Raw genomic sequence first — 19021 nt, 5'->3', positions numbered from 1 at the left:
CATCAGTGAGAATCGCTGGTTCTCTCAGGAGATTCCTCCTCGACACTTCTAAAGTGTGTTTCATATCAGGAGACGGGGTTTAATCGCTGGAGGCGCGCAAGTCACATGCAGAAGGCCTTCGGGGAGACTGAGGGCGCAGACATGGGCGGAGTCACGCATGTAAATCCTGTGGTATTTGCACATAAAGAGTTCAATTCACTGCGAGTGCCAGGAGGTAGAGGCGCTATTAAACCAGTGAGAGCTGTTCTCTGCCCTGCAGCTGCAGAGAGCGCCTGCAGCCAAGCGTCGCGCTCTGCTTCTCTGAACGGATGACTGGGGGGCATCGGGCGGGGACCTGGCGGGACCTTGATGCTGTGGCGGGGGGAGGGGCTGCGGCGCCAGGTCAACGCACCTGATGCCATAATGAAGGATGTTTCCTAGCACTGACGTGTCGCAAGGTTCTGAACAAACTTGTGCGACAGAACACACTGGGAAGCACTAAAGTGTGTGTCAAACTCAAGGCCTGGGGGACAGAGAGCGCCCTGAATTTTCCTTTCTGGGACATTTTTTTCTCGCCCCATGACTCTTCAGGAAGCAACTTAAGGGCCATATAAAGGATGGGAGTCGCACAAGCCAGGGCTGCGGGAGATCGCGATCAATAGTCTGCAGTCCTGACACCACCACTAGCTCACGGCACGACACACTGCATCACTGCTCGACTCGTCCCGGGCCAAACAGCCAGGGAAATACTGACTGAAAATAGACACCAAGAAATGTAGATAATGACCGAAAAAGATTAAAGGAAGAAACGACTAGAATAAATCTGTAGATAGAGAACCACGGTTTTCAGGGAAGCAGCTTATTGGTCGGGGCATTAAAAGCCAACCACCTATGGACTGGGCAGTTCAGCACAGCCGACATGAATAGGAGCAAATCCGAAGGAAGTTTAGAAACTAATGAGAGATGTCACCATTGACCTGATCTAACATCACGATTCCCGGGATCTCAGTCCATCTGGAGATGCAATGTGAGAGACGGTTTGGTCCACTTTCATGACAGCTTTTATCCTCCCAGAACAGCAGACACTCGAGCGAGGGTGTGAAAGGTGCAGAGGGCTGAGAGGATTTCAACAAACGTGGTTTGGCAGCGATCGCGCCGCCATGCGCGGATCATGACGTCTGTCTGAGTGTTCGCCTGTGCTGCAGCAAAAATTCTAATCAGATTCATCATTACGACGGACGCATTACTCCGTATAAACATGAGAATTTTGACAGATCTAAAGCATTCTGAAACTAACACCACAACTTGTAGTTCGCATCAGGAATCAGCCGGGGAGTTGAAAATCACAACCCACCTCCACCCTTGATCCGAAGAATCGATCCACTCAGCTATCGCGATATTTAACTGTTGACTATTTAAATCCACCTTATTGATCCTTCATAAAATAATACCTGAACAGTGAGAACAGTATGGCAGGGACATGTTTAGTACTACCTTCTATACTACCTGTTATTTTCGTTGACTACTATGTTAGCCTAGGAAATTTAGTTTTCTGCACTGTGTAATTATTTTCCCCTTAAGATGATGGCGGACTCTACCAACAAGAGCGCAATGTACGTATCGGGATACGTATCGTATCGATGCATTTACGCAATACACGGCTTTGAATGAATAATGAAGAGCACATATATATATATATATTTTTTTGTGACTATAATTCACATTTTGCCCTGAAACATGAATCATCACTTGCATGATACCTGTTTCACATTTCAATGAATCTTATTAATATAAATGCGCAAGATATGATAGGTAATTTCAGTGCTAGTGGGGGGGGGATCCATAATTTATTACAGTCCGTTGTGCCTTTATAATTCATGACAGTATCCAAAAAATAGTAAAACACCTATAGACCCTGCGTCGTGCAATAATAATCCGCCTTAAATACTCGTACTCAGCGCTAAAGCTCAGCCCTTGAATCGACGGAGATAATGAATGCTTATGAGCGATGAATATTTATTTGGAATTTACATCACACTTTTCAGTTCAGAGAGAAAAGCGGAGATTGTTGACCTTAGGAATGTCTGTCAGCTTGGACGCCTCAGGGCTGTGCATTGAAGTAATTTGGCTGAATTAGCATAACAGCTACAACACAATGATCTGCAGCTCCACTGATCTGGAGGCAGAAAAAACATCATTCCAGCCACATAACCATTAGTTTCATTAATGATATTAGCTTTAGAATTTGTGCTGGGACAGCAGAAGAATTGGTTTTGGAGGTAAAACTCCCATTATATTCCCCAGCCTCGTGTCAATATCCTTAATAATCCATTGCTGCGGGTTGCTGCCGGGGCTTTGTGTGTGTCAGTGCAGCACATTGAGGATGACTCTCACTCACAGAGGACGGCGATGGTGCGGCAGACGGACGCGGCCGACGGAGACACCGCATTAATGCTCTCGCAGCACAAAACCACCTGGTTGTCCTCGGGGGTGATCCTCAGCCGGATCTCGCTGGTAGACTTCTGGGCCACGCTGTCTTCTTCCCATGTCTTGGACAGAACCTCCCCGTTCTGACAGATGAAGCAAACACCGGTCAGAAACCGCTGACAACTCTAGATCTTTAATTAAAGTACGAGTTCGCGGACTTCATTTCCATGAGTAAAAGGAAAGATCAAGTCTTTTTCCTGCAAACAAAAGAGGGCCCTCGCTGGTTAATGAGCGCCGCGCTTTTCCAAGACAGGCTGTTTTCCCATTCACCTGAATAAACCCTGCTGCATCAAAGGATTCCAGTCTGAGTTTAAACCCTGTTGGTTATCGGTGCTTTGCATGAGGAGCTGCTCCATCAAGTGGTCCGGACCCGCAGGTCGGGACTGGGTCGGGAGCGGTCCTGCGGTCGCACCAGACCACCGTTTCATCAGCTCTCCGGGTGGCGGACTGCAGGCGATTGCTCAAGGGAGGGGCAGGATGTGGTGTGTGTGGTTAAAGCCCGTGGTTGATGGCAGCTTAAAAACCAATTAAAAGTCTTGGAAACAATCTCTAGGTTGGTGGGACTGGATCTTCTGATCAGTCCAAAAGTGACCACGGCGAGTTTTCCAATCCACAATACACAGTGGAAACTCACCACAGCCGACATGGTTTCAGGGTCTCCACGCTCTCCTTGTTATTTCACTTTTATGCCAGGACTTTTGTGGCAAAGTATGGAGTACAACTGTGCATATTTGAGTACTACGGTTCAGGCAGCCCCCTGCAGAGAAGCTCCCGCCCATCTTCTTGTCCAGCTTTCGACAAAACAATCGACTAGTCATGTCTGACTGTAGTCCCCGACCCCCACTTCTATCTGAGAAGGTGCAACGATCAGTGTCGGATCAGTCCTAACTAGTGATGTTTGATTCCACTGGTTTCCTTTCTGATCCGATACTGAGTCATATTCAGGCTGGTACCAGCGATATCGATACCTATATGTATGTGAATACACCAAATCATAGCTTCCTTGAATACAAGGATGTGTGACCAGTTTATTGATTTACTCTCAAAAAATAAAAAACGTCAATTTTGAATGTCTTTAATTGTAGAAAATAATTCAATATTTGGTAGCTAAACTGATGTTTTATTTCTCTTTGCTAGTGCATTTTTCACCAAGGCTGTTTGATTGTCAATGCACTGTAGTTGAAAAGATCTACTTTAAATGGTGAACTACCTTGGGATCCTTACATGAATCAATCTAGTCAGGATGGTCACACACAGCTTCTTAGGCGCTAAGTAGCTCCACATGTGGCTCCACTTACGGTCAGGGCGAGGCACAGTGAAAAACAATCCACTTCTCCTGAACATTTACATGGTATTTTATGAGAAGAAACCCTCTCCTCTGGGATCCAATAGCAATTTTAAAGCCCGAAAAAAGAGGGCATCACTGTGAAAAGATGCCACTCCGAAGCTGAAATTGAAGATTTGCGGCATTTTCCCTCGCCATAGTGGCCAGTTCAAAGTCCAGGTGTTGGCTCCTCTGGTAAGCAAATGTGAACCCCATTGATAAGAATCAACCTCCGGCCATTTTTTCTCTGCCGTCCATGCAAAATGTGGGTGTAATCCGACAGTTTGCACTTCAAACACCAAGCCAGGAGGGCATCGGTTGAGTGTATCAATCATTTGGGTGGTTCACTTCATGGTTTTTGCAGATCTGTCCTTTCATCTCAAGACGGCCGCTCTTCCCCGTCAGAGTCAAGACCCAAAGAGGGTTTGGGAAGAGCGTGACGACTCAGCGGAAGTGGCTGGGAGAGCTTTACCTTGGTCCAGTGGAGGGTTGCCAGGGGGTTTCCGCCGACAGACACACACTTCAGCAGGATGGTTCTCCCAGCGCTGACTTCATCTTTCTCCAGACCCACAATAACAGGGGGCTGAGGTGGAACTGTCAGGGAACATTAGACATCGCTGTTCTTGACAAACGTCAGAGGAAAACATTAAAAAACGGTGCCGGAGGAAATGGTTGTGACGGGACTGCGGTTGATCAGGGGAACGCTCGCTGGAGACAGGTCATAAATAGGGTGAATGTGCGGGATTGCGGGTCCAGATTAAGAAGGCCGACTCCATAAAGCAGAAGAGCAGATGCTCCAGCACAATGGGAATAAATTACAGCAACTTTACACACAATATATGCAGTAAAGTTAATTAAAAGGGGACAGGCTTTTGTTATTGCTGCTGTCAGTTTACTGCAGTCCCAGACCAGGGTGACAAACTGCCACCTTGCTAACAATCTGGCTGGCTGAACATGGCCGGCGCTCCGGCTTTGATGGGCGGCCATGCTGAGTAAGACTGCAGCAGTGGCCGCAGCTCTGCAACATTAGCACCGAGCCGCGCTCCATGGTACAAGTATATATATAGAGAGAGAGAGGGGCAGCGAGGGGCTGCTGCTGGTCGCTGGTGACAGTATCTCATGTGGAGGAGTACAGAGAGAGACAACATGAAGGTGTGGAGTCAGCCTGAGGACAGCGCCAAGCCGTGCAAGCTTCCAGTCGCCGGCCCCTCCTGAGTCAACACAGCAACAAGCACACAACTTCACCCATCATCTATGGATAAACAGGGAGGTTCTAATCTCTGGTGATAAGTGGGGCTTTGACACAAATAAATAAAAACATTAGCAGCCGTGACAGCAGACGCTACATTATGCATGTCGTCCTCTCCTTGTGTTTAACTGCACTTTTATCATCATTTTTGCAGTGTTGGTGGAAATAACATGAAAGCAAACCAAAGTAAATCAGCTTCCACTCCTGCCTCGGTGGAGTCTAAATTTAATTTGAGCTGATACGCGCAAATGTTTCTGGGTTATTTTGCGTTGGACTCATTATTATTAACTACAGCAGTGCTGGAGCAGATGTTCAGTCCCACTCACTCAGAGCTTGACATGACAGAGGAGCATGTTGCGCAGTGATAGATCAGTCAGGAAGCGATCTGGGTCCAGAGATTTCGCCAGCGTTCGTCTGTATGTCGGCTAAAAAAAATCAAATTCCTGGTGACGGTCAACAGGAATAGTTACATTTGGGGGTGTTCTGGATCACCATCCGGATCCTCTGGACTCGGCCCTGACATCTTATATGACGTTCTGGTGCGAGCGCGCTACTGCCACCGACAGTTAGCCCATTTAAATTTTCACTGATGATCTCAAATTTATTCTGAAATTCTTTAAATGTCTGACTTTAAATAGCTGCATTACAAACAAATGACAGCTATTTCATCAGACCCTGACTTATTTAAACCCAACCCCTCTCATCGTCCTCATGGCCCGGCCCGGGAAACACTAGCTAGGCTTCAAGTAAGGCAGCCCAAAAGGTCCTGGTTCTGTTCGCATATTTGTGTGTCAAACACTTCGGCCATTGATCGGAACAAGATGAGACACTCACAGTACACACTCATGGTCATGGAGGACTCCACGGGCCTGAGGAGGGCGGGGTTTTTGGCCCGACACGTCAGCAGCTTGCCGTTGTCGGTGCTCAGAGGGATGACCCTTCAACAGTAAACAAAGGCAGAGATAGAGTTTTTCAACAGTAAAGTGACAGAGAATAATAGCAAAAGTAGCATCATACAAATTAGACTCATCTCTTGGCTAAAACTGGTGTCTATGAAGTATGAAAATATAAAATGTGAATCTATATATATATATATGTCTCCAATTGGGGGATGGAGGCAGCTATGTGTCGGATTTTGTACATCCTTCATGGTCCTCCTTAAGGTCCCACCTTAAAAGACGGAGTCCAGAAGGGGCGTCCCTATCCTGCTAAAGCGCTGGGGAGAACCTTGAAAACAATATATCCTGTGAAAGAGTCTGAATACAGCAAGAAAAAATGTTGCTTTTTTATGTTTTTTAGCTGAGCTCAGCAGATCGTTTCCCACGCATGGAAGTCGGAAAAATTCTCACCTGAAGATCTGAAATTTAAAACGAGTCCAAGCTCATGTGAAACTCGAGAGCAAGAATTATTTTGGATTCACGACGTTGCAGCGTCAAAACAATTTAACATCCAGTGACGGAGACACTGACAGAACCACAGTCGTGTCAGCAATTTGTTTTACGCAGTTGTGCAGTTCAGTCTCCTCATGTGCTCCTGTGCGCACGAGAAAACGGCAGCATTGTTGATGGTCGCAGCGAGAGAGCCAGACAGCATCACACATCCACACCAATGTTATCACGGGGTATGACAAGAGGTTTTATATCTTTGATGCTGAGGTGCCGCTGGGATTACAAGTAATCTACAGCCCAATTCTAATGTATGGGCACCTGGCAAGCGCGCGGATCACGAGTGTCGGTGCGCAGGGAAGCAATTTTGTGCCTTTGACAGAAGCTAATTCAATCGCACCGTGCCAAAGAAACAGTGCTGGAATCCATTGTGCGGCGTGAGAGGGAACAGGAGAAATGAAAACAAAGACAGATTCGGAGGCAATGAGGAGGTTGGTGAAGAGAATGACTCCGGCAGGCGGATGAAGACATACGTTACTTGGGCGTGCGTGTTCAGGAGCTTATCCTTTGAGCCAGACGTGGTGACAGACTCCACACCTGTCAGCTCCACTCCGTCTGAAAGGCACAATGGAGGACAGAGAGAGGGCTGCAGTGGCGAGCGTGAGCGACACAAATACAGGGTGTAATTCCTGTGTACTCAACACTGCAACATATGAAACATATTTAATCAGAAAATTCAAGAAGGCGCTTAGGATTAGGAGGCAGAGTCGAAAATATTTGGGACTGAAACTGATTTGGTGTCAGTGGGAAGATTAAAATAATTCCAGAGCGGAAACAGGAAAATACGGTGGAAGGATACAAGACGATTAATGAGCCGGGCTGGGTACATCTTAGCGTATGTCAGCGGTGCCACATTCACCCGCCCGGAAGTGATGTCATGTGGCCCCAAAAGACCTTTACATGGCTGAGACCATGAGCTACAGACTCCTCAATGAACAGAGATTTTGTTCATTCTGTGACTTTTTTTTAATTCTGTGTGAAACAGAGAATAAGCAAAACATGTCGTAGGCCACAAAGACATCTGTCTTTTACCCTTAAAGAGTGCAGAGAGTCATTACAGGTGTCCTCTTGTGAACACCAAAAATGACAAGGACGCCAAACCAGTGTTTACAAGTCTGTTGATCCTGGTACATGGCGACAGCGCCAGTTCCTTGGACGGGAAGTGGGACTCACAACTCAAGTGGATACAAGAGACTTCATCTTCGTGTGGAGTCAGTGAGTCAAGTTCTCGGTGGCCATTGAGGAAGAAGAACCAGCAGCATGTCGACAAACGGAGCAGTGCCAGCGCAAACCATGGGGGGCAGTGTTGTTATTACTACATAGCTCTAGTGGCGATATAGTCAAACGCTGCCTCTGTTTCCTCTTTCGAGCAAGGGCTACATGATCAATGCTTCTTCCACAGTTGCCATGTTGGTTTTGGAGTTGACTCTGGGCTGCTCCCCCTGGTGGAGATATTGGTGAACAGCAATGTAAAGGAGGCATGGTGGCGGTAACATGGTTTGGAAAAGGACAGGTCCAGTTTTGTACGTAAAGGGAGCATGAATGGGCCTTAAAGTGGGGCGTGAGGAAAGTGATGGAACGTCTTTCATACCGAAACCCACCTGCCGTTCTATCACTTCCTGGCTCCAACTCAAAACACTCACCCTTGAAAAGTGTGATGTCAGCTTCCGGCTTGGCGTCAGTGGCGACACAGACGACGGCGTATTTCCGTCCCGCCACCCAGGGCTCAGCCACGCTCACCTCAAAGTGTGGCCGCGACGGAGGAACTGCAGAGCAGAAGACGGCGTTTTAATGGAGCCTTCCATCCTTTCATTGTGTCTCATTTGTCTCGCTGAGTGAAAGCTGACACGCACATTAGCATGCGACATGATAGTAATCGTTTCCTACATCTCGAAATGAGTCGAATGTCGCTGTCAGCTTTTGAGTGATTTGTTACACACGGTTTCATGTTTTCTTGTGATTCAAAACACATTTGAACAAGAAAAGGATTAGGTTTGTGATGACGCCGATCCAATGCTAATCTATCATAGCCAAGACTGGGGGAAGCTCAGCCCCCCTCCCCCCGAGCTAAATATGTGCTTTCTGTTTGGATCAAAGCCGTCCTAACTTCTGCGCTGCTCCACGCGTCAATCCCTTCTTCTGACCATAAATAGTCACTTCAGCGGCAGAAAAACATGGCTGCTGACACAAAGGAACCATTTATGTTGGCAGTAAATTAAGAAATGTGTCAGGAATGTTCCATCAAACAGACTTTTTTTTTCAGATTCCCTGCGAACAAACAGCTCAATCAAGCGGCTGTTATTAAACCTGCACGTTTAATTAAGCAACCTTCAGCGAGTGGGTGAGTGAGGGGGAACAATATGGAGGCTCTCAAAGGAGAGAGAGCGAAGCTGAGCAGAGTTCAGATTGGGAAAGATGGAAAAAAAGCAAAGAACCGTCGAGTGGAGAAGGAGAGCTGAGAGCGCGCAACCCGCCGGTCACGGTCGTCTTATCGGAGGTCACATCAGACACAAGTGGTGGCGTCCTCAGCCACGTACAGAAGGTGCCCACACTGCCAAAAACACCTGGCTCATCCAGCCAGTCTCAGAGATGAACTCACTCACCTTTGCCCCCCCCCGTTCTCACTGCCAAACATCCCAGGTGTTTTACCCCACTGAGAGGCTCAGCTGCACCTCTCCCTTGGCTCCATGATGGGCAGGGATGACGGGTCGATCCCAGTGATGTCATGTGGCCCCAAAAGACTTTTACATAGCTGAGACCATGAACTACAGACTCTTCAATGAACAGAGATTTTGTTCATTCTGTGATTCTGTGTAACAGAGAACATGCAAAACACGTCGTAGGCCACAAAGACATCTGTCTTTTACCCTTAAAGAGTGCAGAGAGTCATTACAGGTGTCCTCTTGTGAGCACCAAAAATGACATGTAGGACAGATACCAGTCCTCTGTGAGGCGCCGTAATGCTCTTGCCAAGTCGAAGAAGAAGGGATGCGCATAGAAACTTAGGCGCTGTTTATAAATACAGATGAAAAAAGCTACACTGGAAACCTGACAACTGTCGGCTCGGAATCACGTCGCTCCAAGTATAAGGATTGTTGTGAAGGGTTTTCGTGGTGAAAGACTGGGGAGATGTGGCTGTGACATCATTGTTTTAAAAACGTCAAAGGACGGCAAACAAGTCAAGTCAAGTCTCCTCCCTTGGCTCCATGACGGGTCGACCCCAGCTTTTCCTGCAGCATCAAAAGCTCAGCCACCTCTAAGACTTGTGCTCCATCTCATCTGCCTTGCTATTCATTTGTCAAAACTGCATTCCTGTGAAATGATGACAGACGTCCATCCATCTGCATCACCCTGCCTGATAAAACCCAAATAAAATCTGCCGTATATCAAGGAAGCAAAGGGTGAATTTGGCCCGTGGGTTTTTATCTTTCTAATTCGGCTTGTTTAAACCACTTTTCACACTCCGTGATTCAATCATTGCTCCTGTCCTGCTTCATCCTGTCTGTGAACGTCCTCCACTGGGACCCGCCCTGCACGTCCTGGCTGTGCTTCCATCTCCAACATTCTTGGTCCAACTCCTCCTCAGGTGCACAAACCAACTTCCTCTCCACATGAGCTCCCCCTCTGATATTCTCATCTATCATCCAGCCGAGCAAACCGAATGTTTCCTCTCTGATACCTGACCTTTCGCTGAACTTCACTGTCTAGTTCAGAAATGACGCCACCTCCGACACACACACAAAAAAACCCCCACCAGCTTTTGTCCCACATGACACTATCGCGGCGCCACTAGGAGTCGCTGTTGCTGTGCGCACCACTGACTCCACTCTGCTATTGAGACAGATGAGATGTGGCTCAGCTTCAAACTGATTTAAAAGAAGCAATTGAATCTGTGTGGACTGTGATGGGTTACCCAGAGCACAGCAGAGGCACACACACCGCAGTAATGAGATGCATTTGTTTGCCCCCACCTTGCCCACCTCGCCCATCCACAGCAGGCAGATGACTGGGCCGTGCATCTATTGACAGTGCCTGCACTCTCAATCTACTCCAGCCTGGACCACTATCACTTGTTGTGCTCCGCCAGCGCCTGGCACCACGACAAATCCGCCAATAAGAATAATTATATGTTCCCCAGTGAGGTGGGCAGGTATCTCCCCTCCACCCCCGCCCTTCCTCCCCACTCTGATCTCCGGTGTGCTCCGTCCTAGCAGTCCCGTCCCCTTCTCCCCGCGCGACTATCCTTCTTGACCACTGCAGTCAAGGCGCAGGGGAAGAAGGTGTGCGCTCCATCCATCACATGACAGACCCTGTGACCTCTTCAGCCCATTTGAGACGAACCCGGGCTTCGACAGGTTGGAACAAATGCGACGCCGCACGCGAACAACGGAACACAGATTCACTTCGATTTAGAAGACATGCACTCAGAAGAGAAACAAGACAGCAAACACGCTGTTGCCGTAATGAAGCACTTTCCCTCTTTGTCTGTCGGCTCCTCCACGTTTCCTTCTCCCTGTCTGCCTTCCACCTGTCTTATTAAGGCCCATGCATAAACACAGCGGCGGACGGGAGGCTGCCGTACGCACGGGAAACCACCAAATTCAATTCATTAGACAAATACACGTGGAAGGATAAGGCAGATAAGAAGAAGATTAACAGGCACATCTATATGCATAAGCAGCTCTTTTCACTTATCTCTTCCTCCGGTGCTGGTGCGTGCACTGAAAAGCTATTTTTCCTGCCGCGATTTTAGACTTCAGTGCAAGCATGTTTGCACACTGGCACATCCAGATGAATGTGGAGACAAGCAAGAGAAAAACACCTGTGTGTGCCGTCGGGACGGTTCTCCCCTGAAAGAAGAGGGGGGGATCAGAGGGCAACAGTGATCTGCGAAAACATATTTTGCTGAATAATGAAAACAATGGAGACTTCAAGATCAAACAGGCTCATCGCCGCACTGCTCACCGAGCCTTTAATCTCAGGAAGACACGCGTGAAAAGGGTGTTTGTATGTGCTCACAATGTGAAGGTTCAGAACGTTTCGTTTACGTTAATCCACTTCCTGTCAGTGTGGTGTCAGCGCCTGCATGAAATGAAACCTTCTCTCTAATTGGAGCACATGATCACTCGTATGAGGCGCCACTGTGCCAGAAAGGCTCCCGTTCCTGATGCTAGCAGACACATCTTGCCAAAGCTCGGCCCCCTGCAACGTCACATGACAGGAGTTTGAAGCAAACGGAACTGCTATCACTTCAGTCAAGAATCTATTCTCTAGTGGGTCGACTAGAATCGTCGTACTATTGTGTTTTTTTTTTTTTTTTTTTAGGATGCCGGCTGCCGCGTGGCACTGTGCCACCGCACCCCTCCTTTATATTGATCTAACAGTTACAAGGTTTCTGAGCCATTTGAAGGGGCCCGGAGTGTGTGAAGGCAAATCCAGAGATTCAGAAAAACATTAAAAAAAAGAGAATCATTCAGCTGGCTGTTGACATATTTAAGACTGAACCTCTGAAGTGAAGGTTTGTACTTGAGCTCAGGGTGGAAGTCGTACAAGTATTTAGGCTGGAATCTTTTTTTTAAATCAGGCGATTATTCTGAAACAAAAAAGTAAGCGCTTCAGTCGTCATTAATGGATCAGTACGGAGGTAAGTCTGCCTTGAAAACTCACTAGAAGTACGATAAAAAGCAACCTTTTCCTCCATGTGGGATCAAGGCAAAGTCAAGAGGCCCAGATGTGAGTCTCCCCAGGAACCTCCTCTAGCTCTTCTGTGGAGGACTGAGGTCCACATAGTCAGGGTCTCACCCAATGACTTCCATGTGGGGGGAGTAGAGGGTCTATTTTGAGCAGCTTCTGGAGATCACACACAGCAAAATGCAGGTGGCCCCCACCCAAACAGAGACCATCTGCGAAGGTAGCTGGTGCCCCTATCCATCCAGTACACTCCGAACCAAGGCCCCTAAGATACTCCTCCAGTCCAAGGAGGACCTCTTCTCCAACCAGGGCACCTTCTGAGACCCTTGCTATCAGTCAGACCAGGTGCAGGGAGAAATTCTGCACATTGAGGTTTGGGAGTCCCAGAAACAAGTCTGACTTATCGCAGAAGACCAGCGCTCAGAAGAGACAGAGGCTGAAAATCAAATTGGTTTCCATCTTGTGTCAGCAGCAGCAGCTGTCATTACTGTTCACACATACAGTGGCGACGGTCTACATTCTTATGACCCCATTTATTAGTTGTTCCATTATTCATAACATGAAATCATAAAACGGCGGCTCATTAAATACTCTCAAGTGATAGACTCATTAACTGCTGCAAAAAAAAACCCTCTCCAAATGACAGCGCTGGTTCTGAAGCGCGCACTGCAAACATACACATACAGACGTGACATACTTCTGTCAGCGCCGTCGCCGGGTGAGTAACGCCGTCTCACAGCCGAACACATGAGAAAAAGCAGTTTGCGGGCGCAGAATGGTGCGAGTGAATATTCATTAATGGGATTAAAGGTGAAGGCTAATGGTATCACGCGAGACAGAGGCTGTGTCAGGTACGTGGCTGGCACGGCGGCGCTGGGGTAAGTTTAGCCAGGAAGGGGCTTCCACTGAAGGGAGAAGAGGTTGTTATTGTCATGGATTACTCACCGCCACTTGATCTGCCTATTGCAGTAATCCCTTATCTGAGCGCTGCAGAGAGCAAAACACACTTGTGCCGCACCAATAAATATGTCTTTATAAAGCATCTTTTTGTAGCCCAGCAGATGTGTCTTATTGACAGCTCGGCCGATATTTACGGCCTGTTTGGACTCAGGTTGAGTTAAGCTGGTCATGATCGCACTCCCACTGACTGAAACATCCAATTATATGATGAGCAAGCTCTGCCTCCCTCCCTCCCTCCCTCCCCCGTCCTCCTCTGGATCTGCTCATAAAGACTTTATGGTGTTTTGATTTGATGCAGGGCTTGATGGGATGTGGCCATGGTCGGGTGGCCAGGGGTCTGTGGTGCCCTGATGTAGAAGGCCGTGGGGATCTCATCTGAGACGGTGCTCTTCCCAAAGATGTACAGTTTCAGTCCCAGATCAGCAATAACAGGAGATTGAATTCATCAGCTCATTATCCCGCGCTGGATTAGTCATGTGGCCCGCATCAGTTAATCTGGTGGGGTGGAACAAACGGGCCTTTAGAACGGAGACGGCTGAGAACTTCTGCTTTCCTCAGATTTGCCCTCCATCCAACGGCGCCGGTTAATCCGGACCACGTGAAACAGATCGGCTGGCTAATGTAGCCTATATTTCCACGGTCCGCATCCTCGACGGCACAAGTGTCAAAGAACGGAGAACAGCTGTTACATATAGAAGCTAAAATCACGGTAAAAGTGAGTTCAAGTGTGGCCCGGGGGCCAGATGCGGCTCTTTCCCTGCTTTTATGTGGCCCTTATGAGGATTATACTCTATCCCTCAATAAAACAAAATAATTTTAACTTTATTTCTTGTCCTTCTTGTCCTTGTAATTTCCATGACTCAACCATAGTTCTGACTCCAACATTGACATTAAAACAATGTTCTTTTGATGCGTACTGAGAATCTTTTAATAAAATATGTTACAAGTAAAACAGTATATATGACATATATCACGTATCCAAAGTCATGGAGTAATTACACTTTTTCCTATTTTGTCCGCGTTTCCTAATATTTTAGTGACAAATTTCAATTGAAAAATTTGAAATTTCAATTCGGCAATTTTGGCTAGTCGACTCCCCACAGTATGTGATGTGGCCCCTTGGGGAATTTACGTTCCCACCCCCGGAATAGACACTCAGAGCTGTGCTACATTAGCAACATAGCTCATTAAATAAAGGCAAACCAATTTACAGATTAAATATGACAATAGACAATATAGTCTCTGTCCATAGTTTGAGCAGAAAGGTGCTGATGAAGTCAAAACTGGCAACCATGATGCTACATGTTTTTACTCAAGCTAGAGACCGGGCTTAAGTTTTGTTGTGTTGTCACAAGTTATCTGTACCTTTTGTATGTATGTGTGCTCAATGAAGCTACTTTGCTCGTCGCAAAAAAACTAATAAATACGATTAATTCATACATTTTAAAAAGCATAGAAGCTCCTTAACCATCTACGGAACAATTTCCTGAAAGCACAAAATCGCGTCACCTCTCATATGCTGCATCCAACTTTGTGAAATTCTGGCCCAAATGTGGCCCAGAACTCATGGGACTTCACCAATAAAATTTGGCTGCCTTGCCACTAGGTGCCGCCTCTCCTCAAGACCATCTCATTACGTCCACAAAGGATTTTGTGTTTTGCTGCCGTTTGTCAAATGTCAATAAATTTCTCAGGAAAATCTGTCTGCTGGGAGCAATCTCCCTCAACAGTAATCCTTATTATTGAAGTACAGCACGGAGTACGGAGGTTGGTGCTCTCTGAGTGCCTTTCTAGTTCACATTTTTGTCCCTAAGTTAAAGCAATGTCCTTGTTCCGTACTTCTTAAGGCACCAATGGGGCTGCAGCGGTGCTAAAATGTCTCTGTTTTATGTTTCTGCTGAATCAGCAAATAAAGTCTGGCGAGTGGCCTCGTTCTTCCTTTAAAAAAACACTCACGGCGGAAGCACAGCAGTCACGTAAAGAGACGAAATGAAATACTTCACTTCCTCAGTCAGTTTGGAGGTAGAAATTGTCAAAGTTTTTGACATCGCCTCACTTTCTTTTCCGAGGCTGAGGTTTTTCTTAAAACGCTCGAGGAGCATGACCTGGTTCTACGACTGGCTCATAAAATCATTCTGGTGTTTCCTATTAACGAAGCCATCCATCTATCATGACTGTGGAAAATACAAGTTATGGAACACTCTTCAGCTGCTGGTGTGGGACTCGGGTGGCGGGGCGGGAAGCTCGGGGTCGCAGGAGAAACCAGAAAAGGCTGGGAGATATAAACAAAGCACCTGAGCGAACTGGTGAGAGGCAGTTTCAGACATGATTAACACGTCTGCCAGCTCTGCCTGCTGCAACCCAAACACGGTTCCCACACAAGTCGACCTTGTGGACGCCGCTGAGAGCAACTCGGATGACTCTGTGTATCGGGGCGCCCATGCAACAGAGCTGATAAATGTGGGAGTCCAGCCTGCTGTGGCTGCAGGTGTCGACCTGCTGCTGGACGGCGGCACACTGTCAGTCAAAAGAGAGACGTCTGAGGTCTCTTCTTCAGCCCGCACCACCACATCCTTCCCTCGGGCCCATTGATGCCAGAAAAACCTGCCTTCTTCCCAGAGGAGCGCGAGACCATGGACATTACCACGGCAACACCCCCCCTGCGCTCAAAAACACACTTCACAGGCAACAATGGGGGGGAGTGGGAGTGAGTGAATGAACTCTGTGAAAGGAATTGCAGCACGGTCCGTGCCACATATGGGTCTGCTCCCACATGGCCGGTACAACGGAACCACAGGTGGTCCAGTGCTGCTAAACAACTTCATCTCTCCCCACGTCGACGTCTGATCCATCACTGCTGAATGAGAGTGTGAAACCTGAAGATAATTCACCCAAGATGAAATGTCTGGAACTAAAGCAGCGTTGTGTTTCCAAGCCGCAGCGGTGGTAAAGAACCAGCGGCTGCTCCGGCTGGTTCACGTTGAGGGTCATTATGCTGTTACCACCGAGTGAGCCAAGCGCTACAAGCGAAAGAGCTGTGGAGCAAGTAAATAACCCTGCAGACGGATGCTAGCGTGTTTAGCTCATGGGTAACGCATGACTTCTGTGAGGGCCACGACTGATCAACCTGAGCTGGACCTGAGATGGAGAAGTATGTGGCCCCACATGCCACAATTAGGGGTGGCTCCATACCACGTTTTCCCATCTGATTCTGACACCGCAGCCTTGAAGATCGGTCGATACTGACCCGAGCCGATACCTTCTGCTTGTCACTCAAACAGTTGTTAATAATGCTAACTGATAAATACTGACTAATATCAGCCTGGATTGGAGCCGATACTGATCTAGGCCGATACCGATAACCATCACTGTTCCCAGGCAAATATATCATTGTACCTGTTCTCACCTTTCCAAAGAAGTGTGACCCTAAATTTTGAGTCGTCTCAGGCAACACCTAGTGTTATAATGCTCTTGAGTAAAGCAGAAGCACAGTAGGAATGTGGTGAGAAAAACTAGCCAAAGCATTGACTTAGCGGGTAAAGTATGGCGGCCAGAGAGGCGAGGCTATGACTCTTTTCCATAATGTAAGATTTGGCTGTCAAAAGACACAAATCCATCCACTTCAAGAAGTTGGTGATCAGATACCAGAGCTGTGAGGATGGGAACTTTGTTGTAGCATCTCGTGGTAACAGCTTCTGCAGACGGCAGTGACTTTGATCTCCTCGATTCAAAGTCTGAACTCATTTGGTTGACACGGTTTAGCATGAATAAATCAGCAAACAAGTTCAGAAATGAATTCAACCACCGACATTATAGTACGTTTAATATTTCAGAGCTTGTTTTCAATAATATGAGTAGAAACACCGTCTAAGAAATCTGAGCAAGTGAGCAAGTGTTTTCCAGGACAGTTTCTGAGCGCAAAATTCAGAATGAAAACCTACGTATTTTCTTTTTTTCTTTGCACTTAAATGGGCGCTGTTGGGATGCAGGGGCTGAAGAGGCCACCCTGAACGTTCACCATGGAGAGGTGACCTTGCTAGGCTGGGGTCCTCTCTGACCCGGGACACACGGTTCATGAGCATCAGAACTGGGCCAGGGATCAATGGAGGAAGGCGGTCCACTCGGACGGCGCCTTCTCCCATCGGTATTGGACCTTTTCTTCCCAGTTGAGCTTGACATTGAACCGCGCCTTCTCCAGCCATCAATAAGCATTAGCTGCCCGGCCACATCCCACACGTGCAACTCTGCTGGCTGCAAACGACACATTCATTGCATGAACAGATATTAAATCCTGAAAGTCAAGACAGGCGGAAGGATCACTCTTTCTAACGGCCGGTTCCACTGCCTCTGTGAGCGTTGAGTTAATTCAATGTTCTGCCTCACATTCATAATGGTGCTTTTGGCTCTTCAAACTGAAGACTTTGCCAGAAATCATTTCATTATCTCAGGACTGTAAATTACTTTTTTTAAACCACGCGATGAGAATGTGAGAGCAGACTTACATCTGCATCACAGGTGGACCCTGTTTAAACTGGGGCAGTTTTGTTCCCAGTTCATTGGAAGAAACACAGAGATAGACAACCACTGGAGCCCACAATAAATAAATAAAAAATCTAATGAAAAAGATAAAAATACAGACTTGTTTCTTGAAGATAAAATACTGTCCAAAAGATATCAGTTTATTATAAATATGCATATAAAAAACATTAAGGCTGAAATTAATCTACAGCTGATTTAAAGACCTTCAAAATGAATGAGTTTATATTGGAGAAAGTGTTTAAATAGATCTGAAAAATACCTTAATTTTAATATAGAAAACTCTCAATTGCATCATATTATGATGGCAGAGCAACAAAGTTATTTATTGGTTATTTATTTATTTAATACATGTGGCACAAATAAAGAAATTTATAGAGGCTGCTGTTGACAATGAAGAAATGTTTTGAAAATGCAAAAACTCAACGTGATAGAACATACTAAAAAAATACTTCTATCCTGAAAAACTCAGTAGGCGTGCTGGTATTTGAAAAATATTTGACAGAGGAAGTCAGTACTCTTCAGACCTGCAGGGAATGGAGCAGCAACTGCTGGTTTACCAAACAACCTGAGGTTGTTGTGGGGCACGGAAGGACCCCCACTCTCTCACCCTGGCGGGGAACTGTCTTACTCTGCATGGTGATCCAGGCGGAGCTGGACATAATGGCCGTGCTGCTCTCAGACTGGGCCGCCTGACACTCGTAGGATGCCTCATCTTCAAACTGGGCATCGTCGATCCTGAGATGGAACTGTCCTGCAACACACACGGAGAAGAAGTTACTCGAGCAACGCACAGGAGAGAATCCTGCAGAGGGGTTGAAGGGCGACAGAGCAGACGCGCCTGGAGCGCTGCACTCTGTGGGCCGCCTGTCGCAGAAGCCAACGGCTCACAGTCGCTCGGGTTACTTTCCAATTAACCTGCTCCTGAGTCGGCCTGTGGGAGTACCCAGAGGAGATATATGGACCGCCGATAACATCCCTTGCTCTGCCTCCTGTGACCAGCCAATATTCACCCTCATGTTCTTCCCCCAGACCAGGGCAAAGTGTGGCCCCATGGGGTGAGAGGGAACCAACAGACGCGACGTCATGTTTCTGCTGTTATTAATGTTATTTTTACTATTTCCACTCTTCAATCAGTTCAAGTTGTTCCAACCATTTTCTTTCTTCTTTGGTAAGTAATGCCTTTCTTACTGCCCTTTTGGCTAATATGTATGTCCTTTTACACTGCCTTAAAATGTAAATATTTGATGCAATAATATTTTAAAGTAATTTTCAAGGTGTTACATTTTTATTACAATTAATGTAATCTCTGTATAGTTAAAATAAAAAACATTTATTATAAAATAAAAT

General features: G+C 46.9%; 1 protein-coding gene across 1 annotated transcript in view; it reads right to left on the bottom strand.

Annotated features, from left to right (window-relative positions):
• Positions 1 to 18759, bottom strand: part of nphs1 (NPHS1 adhesion molecule, nephrin) — a 39182-nt gene extending 20423 nt beyond the window's left edge. The window contains exons 1-7 of the mRNA XM_053843852.1: positions 18618 to 18759; positions 18282 to 18425; positions 8128 to 8250; positions 6958 to 7039; positions 5874 to 5977; positions 4263 to 4384; positions 2454 to 2549 (exon numbers count right to left, since the gene is read on the bottom strand). Of these exons, the coding sequence (XP_053699827.1) occupies positions 2454 to 2549; positions 4263 to 4384; positions 5874 to 5977; positions 6958 to 7039; positions 8128 to 8250; positions 18282 to 18425; positions 18618 to 18759 (813 nt within the window). The remainder of the gene's footprint in view (positions 1 to 2453; positions 2550 to 4262; positions 4385 to 5873; positions 5978 to 6957; positions 7040 to 8127; positions 8251 to 18281; positions 18426 to 18617) is intronic.
• Between the last annotated feature and the right edge of the window lie 262 nt (positions 18760 to 19021).

Source organism: Synchiropus splendidus, chromosome 15, assembly GCF_027744825.2.
Source record: "Synchiropus splendidus isolate RoL2022-P1 chromosome 15, RoL_Sspl_1.0, whole genome shotgun sequence".
In the NCBI taxonomy this organism is placed as follows: Eukaryota; Metazoa; Chordata; class Actinopteri; order Syngnathiformes; family Callionymidae; genus Synchiropus; species Synchiropus splendidus.
This window is presented reverse-complemented; position numbering and strand designations above follow the sequence as displayed.